Genomic DNA, 22,271 nt, shown 5'->3' on the forward strand with positions numbered 1-22,271 from the left:
TAATTATTTAAACAATTTTTATTTAAACAAATTAAAATATTGTGTTATAATAAATAAATTTATTTATTATAACAAAACAAAAGCAAGTTTGACATTTAATAATGCGTTAGTTCGATGGCTCTAGTCGAGTTACTTGGGAACAAAAAAAGAATGAAGGAAATTGCTCCATGGGAAGCCGAGAAAATGCATTTTTTTTAACGTATACCGATTTTGAACTTTGAGGGTTACATTTTCTCCAACCTAATTCTTGATTGGAATTTTTGCTATTTTTGGCAATTTTCACACGTATTATCGATAGTTTTTATTATAATAATATATGTTATGAGGATTTTAAAGATATGAAAATTGGTGTGGAGAAAGAGGACAAAAATAAAAAGGTGATGGCTTAAAAACTATGATCTTATTGTTTATATCTTTGCCGTAAATTCCGGCCAACTTTGACCGGTTGTATCTCAGGAACCACTCGTCATAATTAAACGTTTTTTCTTTTAAAAGAAGCGTCCTGCCGCTGTCTTTTGAATACCGTTTTCACAATTTAACTTAGTTTAAAATTTCCCGAGATATTCTATTTGTTTATAAACCAAAAAATTGTTTATAATTTTAAAATATTCCTGAGGCCGCTTAAATAGTCCAATTTCAATTCTGTAAAGTACATTAGATAGGTATAGTTTCTTTTTATGAAAAAATCATAGTTATTCTTATGCATCATAATTATTGTCGTTATTATAGCGACCGTAAATTTTTAATTAACATTTCAATTGTTGCTAAACTGTTCATTCAATTTCCATCGGCTTCTGGAATTATAATATATACGGAAAGAGCTTTTACGTTACCAAATTATTTAATTATTGATTAACAACTACTTATCTAAAAGTTTAGTTGAAAATTAAAGATTTTGTTGGAAAAACCCGCTTTTTTCGGGGAAAGTTTTCGCCGAAGTAAATCGGAAAAAACACGTCTCTATGCAGAATTTAATTGCGGTGAATTTTTATTTGAGTGTTTTTGGTCTAAAGTTAAAATCTTTGGAGTTATAGAGCAAAAATTGAAAAAAACACGATTTTCGGGAGCCATTTTGTTTATAAAAAAAGTAGCACACTATCTGCGGCCTTTGCATATCTATATTATTAATATATACAATCATAAGATTCGATTCCAGCAATAAAATTGCTGGTAAATAACTTTTCCCAAAAATGGCCTATTCTCCGATAATCAGCCCAGACTACTTACAAAGTGCATGTGTTTCGTTTCTTATTGTCTTGTAATTATCGTATACCTCTTGTGTCTTGGTTGACATATATTTCAGGTAAACTTTTTTGTTCTCTTTACACGCCATTTCCTTCACTTCTGTACAAAACTCTGGAGTTCGTCGCTTTGTTTTCGACAGAATAATTTCAGAGATCCGCTGATCCTTGAGTAATGATTCATTTGCATACTTTAAGTAATTGCTCTGTATCCACTGTCAATGGTTTTGAATTTTTTTTGTTCTTTGTTTTAGGTTTGATGAAATTCCTTCACCACCTAGACATGTGAATAAGTTAACCACGTACCCTAAAAGCATCAGCCACAGCCAACTCAACGTGACTGTCGCCAATCCCATCAGCAAAGTGATGACGAGATCAGTATCGTCGGAAATCTCGCCAGTTTACGAAGCCAAATCCAAATCAGTGTCCGAGCCTAGTTTAGAATCCGCCAAAGTAAAGTCTTCCATACGGCAGATGACGATCAAAGAACAACCTGCGTCGTCCGTAGAAGATGACATCTGTTCGACCGACTCGTCCATCTTAGACGATGATATTAAAAAGAAGAAACGCAAATTGAACTTCTTCACCAAAAAAAGTAAGAACAAAGCGGACTGATGAGAACCCCGTTCCGATTTAGTGAAATTTGTTATCTAATTTTAAGACCAGTTGTCCGAGTACTACATACACCTTGATCTGTTTATTTTTATTATAGAACTACGCAGTTTCTTTAGTTTGTGCGTACATTGTGGTTCTTTGGTGCTATTTTCGGAGTATTTATCGTCATTCAATGTTTATACAATGTAATGAATCGAACCACTCTGTATATATTGATAATTTTTGATGAGTCTCATTAGTACCATGACGAGATGTTTGGAAGTAGACTACAAAAGATACTAAGCAAATAAAAATATAGTGTGCCTTTAGACCTCAATTTTGATGATCGAAAGCTCAAACTGATCGCACATTCAGTGGCGTACCAGCGAAGCGTTAGTGTTGCCTACCTTTCAGACAAACTTGCGCCTTCCATTGTATAATTTACTTATACAATGGACAGCCTAAGTCTGACGTCACAAAATTGGGAGGAGCTTATATTGACTCCAAACAATTTTGTTTGTAACGTTAAATGGTCATAAGGAATTTTTCATTTATGTGCTTTGTGTGGCAAAATAAGACTTCATTTAGGTATTTCGTTAAAGAAACGTGTTAATTAAGAGATTTTTATTCGTTTTTGCTCAGGTGGTTTGTATTACTTAGTGGTTGAAAATAAACATAACCTCAAAACTGTTCACGTTCTAATCATTGCATTAAATTAACTCACCTGGGCAAAAACGAATAAAAATCTCTTAATTGACACGCTTCTTGAACTAAATACCTAAATTAAAAGTCTTATTTTGTCACACAAGCCACGTAAACAATAAATTAAAAATTCCTTATGAGTGTTTAACCTTATAAACCAAATTGTTTGGAGTCAAATATAAGCTCCTCCCAATTTTGTGACGTCAAGACTTAGGATGTCCATACCGCCATAGCCACCTTTACTTTACAAGCCATGAAGAGAAAAAGGCAACGTCGCAATTGATGACGTCCGTAGTCCGACTTTCGGACTACCGCTTTCGAAACTACGATTTTAAAGTGCAAATTCTGGTAAAATTTATAGTATTTTTTGAGTCGAATAAGAAAATATTATTAATTAGAAGTTTGTACAAAATAATATTAAAAGTAATTCCTTGTAAGTAACGTTTATTATACAAAAGAAAAGCAATAACAAGAATATAAACGGGATTCATTTTTTTTCGAATCCTAAGAAAACTAATAAGTATTTTTGAAAAATTTAAACGCAGAATGAAAGATTACGTTAGGACCGAGGGTCGAAAGTCCCTGAAAACTTCTATGTTTATTTTAATAAGTTACAGGGGTGAAAAATTAAGAAAATTTAATGTGATTTTTAGTTTCAAATATGTCATTAAAAAAACCATTTTATTCATTCTAAGGGACTTTCTGCCCTCGGCAATAAAGTAATCTTCCATTCTGCGTTTAAATTTTTCAAAAATACTTATTAGTTTTCTCAGGATTCGAAAAAAATGATTACATTTAAAATACAGGCGTCAAAATTTTACATTTTGTTCCTTTCCACTTAAAGTTTGTCGCACTTATTTAGAAACACCCTGAATTGATAAAGAACAAATCTAGTTGTTAAACATAAGCGAATTAATCAAAAAAACAGAATGTTAAGAAAACCGGAGTCTATAGTTGGGTTTTAATTTCAGTATTTTATAAATGCCCGGTACACCATAAAAATTTAACTGGTTAGCAACAATATTATTACAGCGGTATTTTAAAAGAATTAGGCTATAACATATTAAAAAATAACTTAAATCTGCCAACAGATTTAGGAAATATAAGACATTAAAAATGAAAAAAAATTTAAGTGGACGGATTTCTATATGCACGCAAGTTTATATAAAAATATATTATATTGAACTAAAATCATCTTAATAACATACCTTTAAATGTTCTTTATAATTTGGAGCACGAAATATTGTAAAATATTTCAGTTTCTCTGTAAATACAGTGAAAATTATTTAAAAACAAATGAGAACTGTCAGAATTAATCGGTCTACCAGTAGATGTTGCCAAATTTCAACTTCATGGCTTGTTAAGTAAAGGTGGCTATGATACCGCTCAAATCGGTCGTTTTAGCGCCTGCGCAATGAAAATTTACAATATTTGGCGTGCTACACTCGGAATGTAAAAAGGAATAAGGAATTAAGAAACAGCACGAAATACTTATATTGTTTTGAGTTGTCACTTTTTTTATTATTGTAATACTCTAATTATTTACTTTAACTTATTTATATCGACTTATTCATCTAAAACTATTATGTGATGTCTTGAACCTGTTCTTGTACTTATATAAACGAGTATTTACAAAAATGTTGACTTTCGTAAGCTGATATTCAGTGTATTTGTTTATAATCTCTGTAGTCTCTTTTGGTATATAAATTGGCTATTTTACAATATATTAGATGTCCACACAAACCTTTTAATAAATATTTTAGTTATTTATTAAATTTTGCAATTAAAAACGAGAAATAGATGTCATCTGTCTGTCATGTCAATGTCAAATTCATGTCGTTTATCAATTGATATGTCAATTGTATTGCATTCAACAACAAAAGATTTGTGTGTATATCAGTATTTACTAGCTTCTTAAAACGTACTTACATAATGGAGAGTTAAATACGACCCAAATAATTTTTTTTACATATTTTCTATTATATTTTGTTCCAGTCAGCAATGTAAAAACGCACTTTGATAGAGATGATTGAAACGTTTGTAACAGTTCCTATTACTAATATTTGTTTTATTTACTTAATATTCGATTGATTTTATAAGTTTATCTTTTAGGAATAGTAAATATTATTACTTAAAAGAAAGCTAATAATATTAGTCCTATAAATCACTGCAAATAATGATAATATGCAATTCTAAACAATATTCAAACATTTACAGAAAATATCATCTCTATATGGTAGGTGTAGCTTTGACTCAAGATCACATACAGTAACCGCCACGCTACTAGACACACGGGTACATTGAGCTAATACAATATTGGACCCTTCACTTGTTGCACTCTTTACTTTTATGTCTAGAACGTGAGAAAATGTATAGAAACCAATATAAACATAAAAAGTTGACACATTATAGAACAGTTTTATTTGAAGTTTATAGTTGTCATTGTGTTAAAGTTGTAAAAATTACAAAGTATTGGTATATTGTTGGTATTTTTAGAGCAAACAGTAGCAATCAACAGGTAGCAACTTCGGGAGATAGTATCATACCCTTTTTCCTAAGGTCTGCGAAATTTTGGCTACGGTGGTAATCGACATTATCTAAGAATAATATTTTGACAATTTCACTCATAGGCGCGCCAAATGGAAGTAATAGAAAACAATTTTGATATTAGTAAATAAATCAAACAAATGAAATAGAGAATGTGGAAAAATCCCCTTACGAACAATTCACACATCCACCATTTCGGGCTGGGAAAATTTTTTGAATAGAATCAAAGATCCAAACACCAGTTCTTAGAAATGTGTTTCGCCCTCTTCAACCTCTCTGGGCTCATCGGTAAAGATAAGAAGTTGAATATCTTTAGACACATTCCAATCAAAAAACAACATTCGAGTTCTAGACATCGCGTAAATCCCTAGTAAATAAATATTTATAAAAATAAACCAAAATGGGTGAAAATTTTATGTTAACATAGGTATTTGCACGAAATATAATAAATAATAATTTCGTTGTCGAACAGCCCTTCAACCCTTCTTAGGGTCTCATCAGAGGTGCATATTTCATTCTCTTTGAACTACTAAAATTCGGGCTACCGTTATCGGTTCACAACCAAATGATGGCATGAATGCCGTGGCGGTATCTGCTAAAGACGAACGAAAGTTTTACTTCAAATATTAACAATATCAAAAATAAAAATAAAACTTGTCAGAACATTTTTTGCTTAGAATGACCCAAAAAAACACAAAAAAATGTTTTGTTTTGCGAGAAATCGCTGTTATGTAATTCCTCAAGTTCTTTGTTTATAACAATCTTATCGACATCCGGATCAACTGTTATCCAAAATATTCGTGTTCTACGGGTCAAAATACATAAAAAACTTGGGTAAGTCCATCTGAATAAAGGAGGCCGTTGTACCCCCACTGGCGACAGGACTTTGAATATCTACCTAAAAAAATTGGCATTTGTACTGTAGTCAGGATTTCTGTACCTAAACATAGATTTATTACAAATTTCATTTTCATGGGAAACAACTTTTCACACTTTTTTTATTTATGCCAACAGTAGATTACTTCTCATAGGTACTTACATTATTAAAATTTGTGGTGGCTCCAATTTCGATGTTCTCATAATTTTGGCACGCTTTTTAATGGACTTTTTCTTGGAAGGATACGCTTTATTTTTCGTTTGATTAACTTTTCCCATTTTGTTAAACTATTGATAATATTTTTAGAATTAAAAATCCTTCTAAAACTTTATATACTCGCATTAGAATTCGAAATATTTTTACGTAAAATATACTTACCTACCTACATATAACTAAAACTCACAATTAACAACAATCTATTTTCAAAAAGGCCAACAACTTATACAACAACAACAAAATATAATAAATCAACTATCAACAAACACACTTTCCTATGAAACAACAATAACGAATTCTTAAATTAACACACTACTGCACTGAACAGATATCGATAAAGATGACAGAACAGATTAGAGAAAATCTGACGCAGGCTATGACAGTGATAATTTCTCTATGTTGCCTAATTAGTTATTAGTTATATGTTCGATTTCTTGTTAGAAATAAAAAAATTTAGTAGTCCCAAGATTACACAAAATCTAGGAATGGGATAAAAAAGTTTATTTTTTTGTTCTTGTTAATGGCGGTACAGGCTCGTTTTTTAAACGCTTTTCTTTACTTCAATAGTTTGCATCAAATCTTTAGACGTTAATTTGACTGACTTTTCTTCAATGCAAATGAATGAAAATTTGCAGACATATGCATTCGCGGAAATAATACACGAATAATCAATAAAAAAAAATTTATTTTTATTAATTGTTTAAATAAAAAAAAGATTTTAATGGAAAATGCTTAAATACTCTTGTTTTTTACAATGTAGAAACTTGAAACTTTTACGGATTGTAGCTAATGATATGAACTATACATAATTTCACTTTTTACGTTATTTGTTTACGTTATGCTTCATAAATAAACAATAAAGTTTCAAATTTTGAACGCTCATATATTTGTTTATACATATATAAATCGGAGTTTATTCGTGTCAAATTTCAATACGATACGAAATAAAACTTCAATCAAAACTCGAATTCAAAAATTTCGTGTTTTTATTGTAGTCTTAGAAAAACCACCGGTAGAGACGTTTTGTGCTACAATTAACATTAGAATTCGTTTTGTCGTATAATCAATTAAACGCTTTTCTTTAGTTCAATCGTTTGGGTCAAATCTTTAGACGTTAATTTGACTGCCTTTTCTACAATGCAAATGACTAAAAATTTGCAGACATATGCATTCGCGGGAACAATACACGAATAGTAAATAAAAACATTTTTTGTTTATTATTGTCTAAATAAAAAAAAACGATTTTAACGGAAAATGCTTAATTTCTCTTGTTTTTTATAATGAAGAAATTTGAAACTTTTACAGATTGTGGCTAATTATATGAACTATACATACTTTCACTTTTTACGTTAATTGTTTACGTTATGCTTCATAAATAAACAATAAAGATTCAAATTTTTTGCCGATTCCGACTACTTTTCATGTTTGTACATCATATTTTTTATAGGTACATATTTTAATAAACATGACGATATATTTTATTGTTTGAAAAGTGCAAGACTAAAAGTAAAAAATAAAAAAATATGAAAAAAAATTTTTTAAGAAACGCTTTTCCTTAGTTACGAGTGACTAAAATTAAACATATAGAAAAATCAACTAAAAAGCAAAAAATAAAAAAAAGTGAAAAAATCTAACACATTCGTTAAAGTTGTTCTGAAGCTATTTTTCTTTAACATTCGTTAAAGAAAAGTGTGGTGCGAAAACCGTTTATTCGATGAAGACGCGCCATGCTTTTCTTTGACAAATGTGTTAGATTTTTTTTTATTTCTTACTTTTTGGTTGATTTTTTATAATATGTTTAATTTTAGTCACTCGTAACTAAAGAAAAGCGTATCTTAAAAAATTGTTTTTCATATTTTTTTATTTGATATTGTATTTAATTACAGAGTAATTTCCACATACTAATATATTTCTCAATTTGGGCTCTGTACCGCCATTCTTTATTATATTACGAATATGTGTGCCAAATATCTCGACAAAATATTCAAAATTACAGCCGCAATCTTGGAACGCGTTTGTTGCTACCTGTTGATCGCTACTGTAGCCACTGAATAAAGTTTTTTTAAAGCAAGGTAACAATAGTTTCATGACAGTCACAGGTAAGAACGGGCCGGATTAACCCAAGCCTAGCAATTACGTACCCAGGCCCGTGCGCAGAATTCGTTTATGGGGGGGGGGGGGGTTTGACATATGTGTATCATGTTAGGTTATGAAGTTAATAAAAAATAATAAGAAACTTTTCTTATAAATGAAGACATTTTATTGTGTCTTGGTCTTGACTTGATATTCAGTTATTATATAATAAATTAACTCTGCGAGGTGTAGAAAAAAACTTCTCCAAAACTCTTTGCGGATCGACCTCGACATCGCGATGTATATTGAGCGAAGCTAATCCGTTCAGCCGATCTTCAGACATTGTTGACCTGAGGTAAGTCTTGAGGCGACGCAATGTTGAAAAGGAGCGTTCATTCGTTGCTGTCGTTACAGGCAGAACTGCCAAAATGCGAAGCATTTGATGTACATTTGGAAACGCATCTCCATTGCACACATCGAGTGCTTCAAGCGAATTTTTAACGTTCTTTCCGGCGATGCGTTGACGCCAAAGTTTGACTTCGTCTACCCAGATGTCTACCCAGAGTTAATAGACTTTTTTATAATGATTTGTCTTTATGTTATTTATAACGTTCATGGATTATATTCGTTTGTATGTTATTTCGTTCGGTGTAAATAAAATTTGTGTATTATCTACCTATTATTGGTTTTTATTTTAACATTTTAACCTGAAAATGGTAGTGATAATCGGAGGATCTTGAAAATTTTGTCTGTCGAAACAATGCATTTTTTGAGACATATTTCACAAAAATTAACATTAATTTTATAAAAGTCAGACTGTCGGTCTGTAGTTAATTTACATATTATATTTTTATTAACTAAATTTAAACATCAGTTAGCCCACAAACGATGCTTTGCGTTTCCACTCCTTCTTACAGGTCTCCATAATCGATACTATCGATGGTTGCATTCACAATGACACTGATAATAGGAGGTAAAAAAGGCGGGAAAATTCAAAAAAAACGTGCACAAGATCGAGAAAGTTGAGAATGTCGAAACAAAAATTGACAACAAAATATTTATTATCAAGTCGGTTTGACTTTCGTAGAATAAGGACTATTGCTAGTGGAAAATTATGTGGAAAAATTCTCGATGGGGGGGTTAGAACCCCCAAACCCCCCCCCCCTGCGCACGGGCCTGTACGTACCCATGTGTCTACTAGCGTGACGCTTACTGTATAATCGAAACAGCATCAAATTTCCTTCACGTGACTCTTCCAGAAGGCATTTAACGTGTCTTGTTTTGGTTATTTCTACTGCATCTCGATTTTAAATTAATTTAGTATAGGTAGAAATCAAACGGTCAATATTGTTTCACATTGTTCAATATAAAAAAATAGTATATTTGTTATGAAAAAGTGAAATTATTTATAATTTTATTAATTTCAACATAACTGAGACATTCGGCAACGCTGCTTGACGTTTAACAGTTCTAAAATATCGGTATCATAATGTAATCAATACGAAAATGTCATTTAGCCGGTTTGATTTTTGGTTAGTGGTGATTTAATTTAATGAACTAATTTGTTAATATTATAGGGAAATTATTTAATTTACTATAACTTATATTAAGATTTTTTAAGTGAAATTTTATATATTTTTAAACTATTTCAGAGAGAATGATGCCCCTATGTGATATTGTGATTAGCTACAAAGGTTTATTCAACCACTAGCTTCTTCTCTTTCAAATAATGCATGAAAGAACTTTTGGTAAAATAATGCAACCTTTTGAATTTTGATCAAGTGATGGAAAACCTATATCAAATTGACTATATTCTGTGAACATAATTTGTATGGCTTTTTGGAATAAAATATAATAGTTGAAAATATATCAACTTTTTCCTATATTTCATACATTTTTTTTACTTTTCAAACCGAAAATCTTCAAAATTGATATGTTGGGTGCGCCACATGATACAATAACCAAAGATATGACACGCAGCGTTCCTAATTTCGTTCAGGTCGCGCATGACGTCACGTTGTGAGTAGATCACATTTCGAATGCATTGCCATTATGATTTGGGGATTTTAGCTTTTAATATCAGTTGTGAAATTTTCGAGAAGTGCTGTTTTGTTTAGTATGATTAAATATAATTATTGAGAACATAATCTAATAATAGAAATCAATTACAAACATGAGTTTTTATTATTAGGCAAGATAGGTCTTATTATATATTATACTGTATAATACACAGCGTTGCTCTCTACTGTCGTTCTGAAGCTATTTTCTTGTGGCATTTTTGTAATTAACTATTTTTAATGAGAAATAAGCCACAATTTTACCAAAAAAAGGATTTTATTAACGTTTCGATGTCCAAATCGGATGCCGTTCTTAAAATACAAAAAATATTAATGAATTAAACAAAAATTCTTGTAATAATTTATTTAATCTGTGTCATTTATATCGGCAATTCAGACTTAATATATTATACATTTTAAAGTAGAAGACTTTAAAATGATATTGCCAATTGTTCCAGGAAAAAACCTCGTAATACTATCATGACATCGTAAGTATTAGTTCTTACTATTATTATCGTAAGTATTATATTAGAATCTGGTATTAGTTTTGAGAGTAAACTAAAGTAAGACCTAATACTGACGATGTCGGGATAGTATCACGAGGTTTTTTCCTGGTTTTCCCTCGTGACTTACTATGGAATCTCTAACGCGAGAATTTTACTGTCACCGTTGCATGTGGTTGTATTTTTAAAGACAGATCACATGCTATGATTTTTTTCTGTGACGGATATTCTTGAGTTGGGGTTGATTTCATGTAATCGAATTAACAATTGGCAATATCATTTTAAAGTCTTCTCCTTTAAAATGTATAATATATTATGTCTGAATTGCCGATATAAATGAGTCAGATTAAATAAATTATTAGAAGAATTTTTTTTTACTTGGCAACAACATTTTTGTTTAATTCATTAATATTTGTTGTATTTTGACAACGGCATCCGATTTGGACGTCGAAACGTTAATAAAATCATTTTTTAGTAAAATTGTGGCTTATTTCCCAATAAAAATAGTTAGTTGCACTCTACCAGAATCCACTTTGCCTTTTCCCGCTTTGGCTAAATTTTGGGATGAAATAGCTTCTTTTTGTTAAGGCATCGAAATTTTTAGGAGAATTTTTGCATTTTGCGTTTGTTAACGTTGTTTGCGTTTTGTTAACGTTAAAATTTTCTGCACGTTTACGTTTACATAATTGTTTTCACACACATCGCACTTTTTTGTCTTTTGGGAAACTAAAAAACTTAATATTCGTATCGAAATCTTGTGATTGATTGTCCACATTACAACCAAACACGGCACACCTCATTTTTAATAAAAGTTTAACAAATTATAAGTAAAATTCACCTTAAACAAAAAATAAACACCGTTTACTATACGACAGCACTGAATTTAATGCTGTTCTACTCACAGAGTGACGTAGCTACATATGCCCCGCCCACCGACTCCATCTCATATCTTCAGTTATTGTATCATGGGTGCGACAGGTAATAAGTTACTACAAAAAAGCAACACCTTCATTATCTTTTTGGTGTCAATTGTGCCACGCTTAAAATTAATAGAATTAAAATGAGTTTTTATATGAATACCAGCTTTTTGTATTATTTTTCAATTGTTGTGTGTCATATATCATCTATTTTACACCTTGTTGTCATGTATTGTGATTATCTTCATGTAATGTTTGCATTTTTGTTCGAAAATGACTATTAAGCTTGTCACGCACGGGGAGCTATACTGTAATATGTATATATTATATTATATCATATCGCTCTCTATTATAGTAATGAGTGAGCCTGCATACACGGAATATTATAGTATAGCTCCCCGTGCGTGACAAGCTTTAAACGTCATTTGCCATCTTTAACAAAGCTGACAAATTATGTTTCTGTCATTTGAAATTTATGTCCTGCCTTGGAGCAATTCCTATGTCACCTGTCAATTGTATGATGCTTAAAAGTATTAAAATAGATTTCTATGTGAGTAGAAGCTTTTTATAATGCCTTTCTTTTGTAGTGACTTGTACAATCACCTATTTTTCTTCTCTGTTAACACTTTATATGCATATAACATCTGTTCAGTCACTTGTTATTTATTCCTTTCATGGAGCAATTGATGTGTCAGCTGTCAATTGTGCCAAGATTAAAAAATAGCTTTGTTCGCAGAGACAGTACATGACTGGTTTCTGACAGATTTGCTTGCACAGTTCCGTTTTCAAGCGCTTGAAAACGGAACTGCGCATGCGAATCAGTGAGACATCAGTCATGGACTGTCTGCCAACAAAGCTATAAGATAAGTATATAATAGAAGCTTCTTACACATCTACTGTCACTTATTGTGATTAAATTCAGGTCATGTCATGAATATATACGAAAATACCTGTAAAGAATAAAATATTCATTCAATATACAGGGTGTCCTCGAAAATAGTGCGTTCCTTAAAGGTATAGGTAGAAGGTACAATGTAGAGCAAAAAAGTCCTATAACATTTTTTTCTAATTGATCCGTTTGACCAAAAAACGAAAATATATTTTGATATGCAAATTAAAGTCTGGCAACAACGCGCAACTCAAAAATCTAGGTAGGTCAGTTGCATCTGGTAGGTAAAATAATGTAAATATCAACCAAACCCATATCCATTATTTTGCAGGTAGGTACCTACGATGTCAACAACCCCAAAAATCGCACCTCAAAGTAAATAAACAAGGGGTTATTAGCTTAAATTTCCACAGTCACAGCAAGTTCTTCTAGGCTACGTTGCCATGTCATTAAAATTTATGAAAATAAAAATTCACTTATATGGAGAGCAATGTAATTTTTTTCTTGGAAACGGTCAACTTTAGAAAAAAATGTTATAGGACTTTTTTGTTCTAAACTGAAGGGGTATAACCAGGATGATCCTAAGGGGGGGGTTACATTTACTTGAAGGTCTCTGGGGGGTATGGAATAATGGTGTTAAGCGTATAGAGCTCAAAGTACATCCAAAAGGGGGGGGGTTATAACCCCCAAAACCACCCCCTGGTTACGCCTATACTAAATTGTGTATTGTATCCATACCTTAAAGGAACGCACTATTTTCGGGGACTTAGATTTTCTAAATAGTAACTTATTCCTGTCGACCGGATTTCTAATAAACTTGTTACATTGTTATCTACACTTATACCAACCAATAGGTATTAGTTGTCGTCTTCCACAATAATATCCTCGTTTACAAAGGAGTGTTTTATCCTCTCCTATAATATAGCGACATAACTTATTCCATTTAGTACTTAAAGACATTTTTTTGGTAGTACCTTCAGTTTTTTTATGCTTAAGTCTGATATTTAACAAAAAAAAAGAATATTCGGAACTTTTTGACAGAATTGTACCGCTGTATTTTAATCGCACTCTCGTTTTCAATTAGGAGCAACCATTGGACTGTTTGAAATATTTTTAGTACAGTAAACGCAAAACAGATGTCGTTTTACGTCATATTTCACGTCAGCAACAGCATCATACATTAGGATAACGAATGTCTATGACGTATGACGAAAATTGTTTTGCAGTTGATGATTTTTTGCACCCGGAATATAAGTTTTCTTTTTAAATTTTTTGTACTTTATTTTCAGTTTTATCCGTGTATAACTTGTGATAAAAAAACCTTAGCAAATTTATAGGCGTTATGGAAGAAGTACTATTGTACTTCAAAGTACCTCCTAGAAGCCACTAGAATCAGAATACTTGAAACATACATAGGTCAAACTAGTTGGTATAATAATTGTATAAATATTTGCAAAGATAGCCGTACGAAATTTTGAAAGTATCATAGAATTCTCTAATAGATCAAATCTACCGCTGCTAACTAGCCTTTTATAGAGAAATTCTAGTATTGTCAATACTACATCCAGTTTTCTAAAAACGTAGATTATAATATATAAAACATAAATCATTCGTATCATGAAACATAACGTCGACAAACACAATTGCTGCAATTGTAGGCAACCGGTAACACACAGTGTATTGGTTGCCACACTGTTGTACAATTATATTTATACACAATTTACAGTAACTTTTGTATTTTGAAGTATTTGATTCTTGTGAAAAATATACTAATAAAAGTGTGATTTTTACCAAGGTCTGTCAGCTTGCATGTACAGTTTGTTTTTGAATCATTTTCAAAGTTTACATGTGCAATAATATATTATGACAGTTAGGAGGCAAGCTGAGAGATTAGTGATTTATTAAAAAATTTATGTACTATAACCTAGTGATGTTACAAGTCATGTGCTTAACGAAGAAACAATTTACTTTTATTCAACTCCGGCAAATGATTTTAATCAAATTAGATAGGTAGAACAATCAAGATGCAAACAAACGGATAAAACAAAATGACAAAAATCAAAGGACAACAAAATGATTAACTACCACTAAATATTCTTTCTCCTTCCACCATGAAGGGGATATTGATCCCTGTCTCTCGGACCTTCAGTATGATTGCTTCTGTCTTTTGTGAAGCATATTTTAGATATTATCTGTTTGCTAACCAAACATTAACCCTTTTTTCTAACGCATTGTTTGCCGAGTTCATGATAAGCAGGTTATCATACTATTAAATCATCTGCGTATGACACGGCCTGTATCCCTTGTCCTATAGATCTTCTAGAATCTAGAATGTCGTTATAAAAGATATTGCAAAACATCGGTTTGACAACCGAACCCTGTGGCACACCGTGTGTCTCCATTATATTGCCCTTTGCTGTGCTTATTTGTCTTTTTGTGAAGTATTCCTTTACTAAATTTTGAAGGTATGGAGATACTTCCTAATATCTTCATATATTTATTATTGTTTTCGAGCTTGCACAATTAAAGGCATTTTTAATATCTAAAAAGAAGACTACCATTCCCCTACTTCTACATGTGGCCGTTATTTCTATTACTCCTCCCACTGAGTCTATTGTAGATTTCCCTTTCCTAAACCCATATTGCCGTTCAGATATTCCTCAGTTTTCTGTTACTTTTTACTATTTTTATTAATATTTATAGGTTCCTGCCCAATAGGACTTTTCAACGCTTCTCATTTGTTTCGAGCTTCTGTCATATGTCATATATTAATATTATAATATATTATAATATATTGGAAAGTCCTGTGTATTTAGTAGACACATGTGCCTAAAAGTCTCTTGTTAATCGATTTCTTTGCCAGGTTTTGGAATGAGTAATAGGTTAGCTAGTTTCCATTTTTTAGGGAATACTTGTCTTCTTAGAAGATCATTCGTGATTTCTTTTTATTCTGGTAGGTATAATTTTGTCTGGACCTGGTGCTTTTCCAGCTTTCAATGTGTTTCATGCTACCACAATGTCTTCTGTTGAAAATCCAGTTATTGGTGTTCTTGTTTGTGATGGTCTTATAGCGATACGCTTTAATTACTATTTTTGCTAATTTAATTTTCTTAATCTTTAATAACTTTTCTCAAAACGAAATAACATTAGTCATTTAAAATTCACAAACCATATGCCAACAAGGGCCGTTGATTTCGAGAAACGAAAATGTATCCCCAAACAGATTGTAGAAGATTAATGTTTTTTTCAAGGAAACACTAATTGATTACAATGCCAGATTGCCACACTCTTCATGTCAACTTCTTAAAATACAAAAAGGTTCTCATCTTTTAAAAGGCAGATGCAGTAATTTATGGCTCTTCTGGCCATTATCGCAAAACCGCAAACCAGTTGACATAATAGTTGGTGGTCCGGCAAAGTCAGTCTCTACACAGCATGCGAACGATTCAGACACACCCTCGCTCTCGCTAACAATACCCTTTCGAGATATAAGCAAAACACCACGCTTGTTTACCCAAAATAAATAAATATATTACTGTTCGTTGTTACACTTATTTTTAATTAATTCCGTCAACACACACCACCGGAATAGTCTAAAATTAATGATTTCTCTTTTTCGAAATAATCCCGCTGCTAGTTCTTTTCTATGGCTTTCTTCAGTTTTTAGAATTTTAAAATTATTTAAATATTTTATTCATTTAAATCATTTTAAACCGTCTCTGTGATTTAATCTATTTGTAACACTTATAGAAGATCATGTTAGAGAAAACAGCGGATTTGCTAAGAAAGTATTTTTTTCTAATCATAACCTCAAAATAAAAGCGTGACGTAAAATTAACATGGCTTCCATGATTCTAGCAAATAAAATGTATGACTTGTGACATCACTACTTAATAATTTATTGGAGAAAAATGACCTAAAAGTGATTTGTAATTAATTTATTTTAACGGTAAATCCAAGTATGTAATTTAAATAATAAAGAATATATTTTATATCTTGTTTTGTTGCTATTCGATAGTTTTTCGATTTAAAAGGAAATAAATGGGGATAATAGTCGGGTAAGTTTGCCACTACAAACAGAAAACGTGGTCGTTGTTCTCTGCTACAAACATAAAAGGCATGTTATAACAAATCCTTTTTTTATTTTTATTTAATTCCAAAAGAAATAAGAACTTCTTAATAATAAATAGTTGCTGGAATGGACGAATTGTCACGATAAATATATTTTTCACATGGTCCTAATGGGTCTACCCTAAAATCACGACAGGCCAGAACCCCGACAAATTAAAAATCCTGTCAGATTTTCAAAACTATAATACATAGTATTCATCTATTTTTGTTACGTTACAGTATTATTTTAAACATGGAATTTATTTATATTATTTATATTTAGCTAATTATACTAATATCACCTACATACTTGGAAATAAATTAAAACTGATTAATTCGCGAATAATTTTTCCATTGTTTTCACTAATTTTGAAAAAATGTGAAAACTTTGAATTATCAACGTCCGTCCGTCTGTCTGTCCTTCCGCAAACACAACTCCTCCATCATTATACCAGGTAGAATGACATTTGAGGTGTCAAATGAAAGCTTGTAATGCAAGGATGGTACTAAAGGTGAGAAATTTAACATATGCTGTCTGTCCGTCCGACCGCGAATATAACTTCTCCGTCATTAAACCAGGTAGAATGGCAAATGAGGTGTCAAATGAAAGCTTAGATGGATACTATGTATTATAGTTTTGAAAATCTGACAGGATTTTTATGTGTCGGGATTTTGGCCGTCGGGATTTTGGCTGTCGGGATTTTGGGCGGCACCGGGACCTAATAATTGGATTTCTGAGGGTTCTACAACAGTCACATGGAGAAAAAACAGCGGAGGCCTAACGAACAGTGGCGGCTAGTCAGGGTCGGCAGAGTCGGCAGTGCCGACCCACACATTTATGGACACATTATAGATTTTTTTGAAATATATAAGTTAATCAGAGTTGATGATATTCGTTTCTGTGAAATAAAAAAAATATCTGTGAGATAATACAGATTAAATTTTATTCATTGTTTTTAAAAGAATTCGAACGATCTGATACGTTAAGTGATCCCTGTGCGCTGTGCGTAAGAGACTTTTCAAATTAAGGATCCTAGCCAGCCATACACCCGACTGCGATTGTGTGAATTCATGGCCCGCTTCGGCTAGCCGTACCCAGTTGAGCATTTGCTTGTAATAAGACGCTATGGAATATTAGCCGATAGGCAACCAATTATACATTCCCCGTATTTATTTGAATGACAAGTATGGCAGAAAAACAATCTGCCGAGCACAGCGGTGATCTGCAAACGGCAACAAAACACGTACTTGGACGTTGAGATTTAATTTGGACGTTGAGAGGTGACTCATATTTGTTTGCAGAAATTGCTTGAAAATAACTCGTATAATAATATTTGAGTTATCCTCCCACTCAAAAAGGTCCGGAACATTGTTTAAATAATCAAAATGTCAAAAAATAAAGGAAACATTCGATTTTTTTCTTCATTTTTTGATTATAACTTTAAAAGTATTCATTTTCGAGAAAAGTTGCACTGACATAAAAGTTGCGTAATTAAATTTTCTACAATAAAGGATTAGCTAAAAATTTTAAAAATTGTCACCCTTGTTGCAAAATAGCAATAAATGCGAAAATATCATAAAAAACAAGTATTCGCATTTTACGTTTTTCAACCGCTTATGCTACACTTAAGACCTTCATAATTTTACCCAGAAAAACTATATCATATTATAATAAAAAAATACTGTGAATTTCATAAGATCGGTTCAATAGATTTTGCAATCCAGCTTTCGCAAAACAATTAATTTTTTCAAAATGTTGCAGAACTGAAAATAAAGCAGACAGCAAGTTGATTTATTTTTACGTATAGAAGAATACTGTACCTTTCTTCTATATGTAAAAAAATCAACTTGCTATCTGCTTTATTGTCAGTACTGCAACATTTTGAAAAAATTTATTTTTTTTTGCAAAAGCTAGATTGCAAAATGTCGATCTTAATGAAATTTACAGTATTGTTTTATTATATCATAAAGGTTTTCTGGTTAAAATATGAAGGTCGTAAGTGTTAGCATAAATGGTTGAAAAACGTAAAATGCGAATACTTATTTTTTATGTTTTTTTCGCAATTATTGCTGTATTGCAACAAGGATGACACTTTTGAAAATTTTTAACCAATCCTATATTGTAGGAAATTTAGTTACCCAACTTTTATGTCAGTGTAACTTTTCTCAGAAGTGAATACTTTGAAAGTTAAAATCAAAAAACGAAGAAAAAAATCGAAGTTTTTCTTAATTTTTTGACATTTTGATTATTTAAACAATGTTCCGGACCTTTTTGAGCGGAAGGATAACTCAATTATTATTTACAAGGAATTTTCAAAATATCTATTAGACAAGTTCATTAAAAATTATCCATCATTCTTTATTCAAATAAAATAAGAAAATGGATTAACAGTTTTATATGCTGATCTAAATGTTTTCGGAAGGTGGGATAAGTTACAAAATATGTTTAATTTTATATACTGCAATTCATTAGGTACAACAAACTGTTCCCGAATTTAATAAATTATTGTGCTCAAATATGGGCAAACTCTGCCTCAAATGAACGGGATTTCTCTTGTCTCAAAAAAGTCAAAACGTATAGGGCTTTTCTTTCACAGTCATTTGTTTCGAGCTTCTGTCATGTGTCACATAATATTAATATATCTACGTCATACGTTATTGGTATATAACAATGATACAAACCAGAGACGTATGGCGTAGATATATTAATATTATGTGACATATGACAGAAGCTCGAAACAAATGACAATCGATGAAAAGCCCTATTATCGAAACACCATAAAACAAGAGATAATGTCAAACTTGTCTCAAATGTCAATAGAAAAAAACTTTTAAAACCTCTCCAAAACAATAATAAATTTTACAATGACGTTATAACCCATTTTGCTACTTCGAAACAACATAGACTAGAGTTAATTTATAAACAGGTTTACAAAAAAAAAAATAAAAAAAAAACAAAAACCAAAAATTTTCTATGAAATTGAAGCCTTTTAATTAGATGGCATACCTATCTGAGGAGACAAAACCTTGCCGACCCTGTCCCTAAAGCCACGAGCCGCCACTGCTAACGAAAGAGCTTAGAGTTTCATCGACTTGTTCAAGGTTTCGACGATTGTTTCTTACCATGTAAAAAGTATTACACATATTGATTACTTGAAAAAAGGTCTCGCAAAACTGTTCTCTTTATTCAAGGCTACGCATCGACTCACATAGTGACCGCTGCATAGCGAAAATTAGAGCAATTCGAATACGAATTTATCAAACATCCACCATATTCCCAGATTTAGCGCAATGTGACTACTTCATGTTCCCAAACATAAAAAATGGCTCGGACGACGACAATTTATAACGAACGATGACAAAATACTTATCTGAAGGTGAAAAAAAAAATGTTATAAAAGCATTGTGGCTAGTACTTTGAGCAAAAAATGAGTCTATGTTGAAAAAGAAATGGTAATAATATTAAAAATTGCAGTTTTTCATATTTTGACCAGATTAGGGTCAAATCATCCTCAAGTAAATACAGAAAACAGTCTGTTGTTTGCCAAGAGTGAATATGCAGAACCTCCTGGCAGAAACATGCCAGGAGGCACTTAAAAACAGATTGACAGTGTGACGTTTGCAAAAAGATAGATGTAACCAGCTTGAAATAAGACGTATAGTACATTTGCCCAGTCTTAGACGATGCCATGCTTCTTAGAAGAGCAAGAAACCTTTTTTGCTTATTACCTTTTCAATTAATCTCGTATGCATATTATGAACAGCTTATTTCAGAAAGGGACCTGAGTCAGTTTTTTGTTATTTTTGAAGTTATACTTCTTTATGCGCGTTAGGAGTAAATTTATATGTGCGCGAATTCATCAAAAGTCTTGGTGCTGGGTGCAGCTTAAACGTTATACGTCCTCTGATTGGGTAATAATTACAATGACCTGTCAACAATTGTTCAATATGTCGGTTATTTTATTAATACGTCAATGGTTATAGGTAATTAAATTGTGTGTAGGTACCTTTATTAGTTTTTATTGTTGTGAGAACAGAGACAAAAAGCAAGTTTATAATTGTAGTGACTTTTTAAATAGTTTTTAAAAGCAACAGGTACGTAATTATTGTAAATGTTTCAGTATTGCAATAAAAAATTACATACCTATTTGGAAAATGTACCTACCTGGCTAGTAGGTAATGCTTTGATTTACATAAATTGATTACCAACAAAATTTCTACCAATTTTCATCTAATATATTGCCTTTTTAGTCTATATTTTGTTGTATTTTAATTCCACAAGAATCAAACTTATTTGATTAAACACGATTAAACTAAGAGAATAAGCAACTGTCAAAAAAGTTTAAAACGTTTAGTTGCTATATCTTCCCACATCATTCATATTATGTCTCGGTAGCTAAATTCTGCGTGTGGTGAGTTCAAAATCTAACAACCTGATAGACGCAGGTTCAATCCCCAATGCAATTTTTTTATTTTTTTTATAGGTACATTTTATGATTGTAAGTATATTTATTAAATTTTTTTTCAGAAAATACGTATTTAGTTGAAATTTTTGTCAACAATTATTGTTTAGAAATCATTTCTTTGTTTCATTTTTCAATGTGCTTGCGTGTGTTTTATTCTTTTATTTTTTTTTATTTTTGGTATTTTTTTAATAAAAATTTTTGTGGAAAGTAGCAAGTATTAAAATTAGTTTAATATTTAAATAAACTGTTTAAAGTATATTGATTTATTAAAAATAAAATTTTTATTTTATTTTTATATTGATTTCATTGAAATCATATAATAGAAGTATAACTTCTTACGTGCGCACAAAGTACACACACATTCTTTTTTTGTTAAGACTGGATTCATTCACTAAGATGGTTGACTTTATTGGAATTTATTTCTCTACTATAATAGAGAAATAGCATGGCGTACTTTTCGTTTACTACACAAAAGGACCCGAATCTAGACAGATTTTTGCATATTTCTCGAAAGTTAGTTAACATGACTCGAGTCTCTTTCTGAAATAAGCTGTTCATATATAATAAAAAGTTCTAAAATATTTTACAGATAACAGTTCTTATTGTAATATAGATTTTTCCATGTTTCTTCAAAAACCTCTTCACTAAATGGCTCATTTTTGCCCACTAGCATTTTTAGTGCCTTAGACTGACACCTGCCTATATCCCAATGTTGATCCCACGTATTTTTTTCAGTATCTCTAGGAACTGGTTTGGGACAATCGTAGATGTTCATATTTCTTGCTTTAAAACTTCGGTTTTCGTGTATTTGAGTACAAACGTAACACTCAAACTCTGGTATAGGATGTTCTGAAAGAATTTCATTCTTTAAGCGTTCATTACTGATTTTTTGTGAAAGTTTATGTTCCAAAAAGCTGGAATATAGTGTATCATTTGCATTAACTTTTTTTATAAAATCAGCAAGTGATCGCATATCACTAAAATCCTCTACCAAAATGGCTGACAATTCGTTGGGAAACCATTCCTAAAAAAGTTCAAAATGGAAATCATTCACATCTTATGGAAAATATAATGTTATG

At 31.4% G+C, this 22,271-nt stretch overlaps 2 protein-coding genes across 5 annotated transcripts in view; one reads left to right on the forward strand and one right to left on the reverse strand.

Annotated features, from left to right (window-relative positions):
- LOC126887968 (stromal interaction molecule homolog) overlaps positions 1 to 16,608 on the forward strand; it is a 149,322-nt gene extending 132,714 nt beyond the window's left edge. For 2 of the 3 annotated variants that reach the window (XM_050655927.1, XM_050655928.1), the window contains one exon: positions 1,496 to 16,608. In XM_050655927.1, coding sequence (XP_050511884.1) covers positions 1,496 to 1,856 — 361 coding nt within the window. In that variant the 3' untranslated portion in view covers positions 1,857 to 16,608. The remainder of the gene's footprint in view (positions 1 to 1,495) is intronic. The other variant, XM_050655929.1, reaches the window with a different exon arrangement.
- A 130-nt stretch (positions 16,609 to 16,738) lies between these two features.
- The window catches only part of LOC126887970 (alpha-(1,3)-fucosyltransferase 10), a 28,059-nt gene continuing 22,526 nt past the window's right edge, over positions 16,739 to 22,271 (reverse strand). For both annotated transcript variants that reach the window (XM_050655931.1, XM_050655930.1), the window contains exon 6: positions 16,739 to 22,216. In XM_050655931.1, the coding sequence (XP_050511888.1) occupies positions 21,776 to 22,216 (441 nt within the window). In that variant the 3' untranslated portion in view covers positions 16,739 to 21,775. The remainder of the gene's footprint in view (positions 22,217 to 22,271) is intronic.

Source organism: Diabrotica virgifera, chromosome 7 (assembly GCF_917563875.1).
Source record: "Diabrotica virgifera virgifera chromosome 7, PGI_DIABVI_V3a".
NCBI classification, from domain to species: Eukaryota; Metazoa; Arthropoda; class Insecta; order Coleoptera; family Chrysomelidae; genus Diabrotica; species Diabrotica virgifera.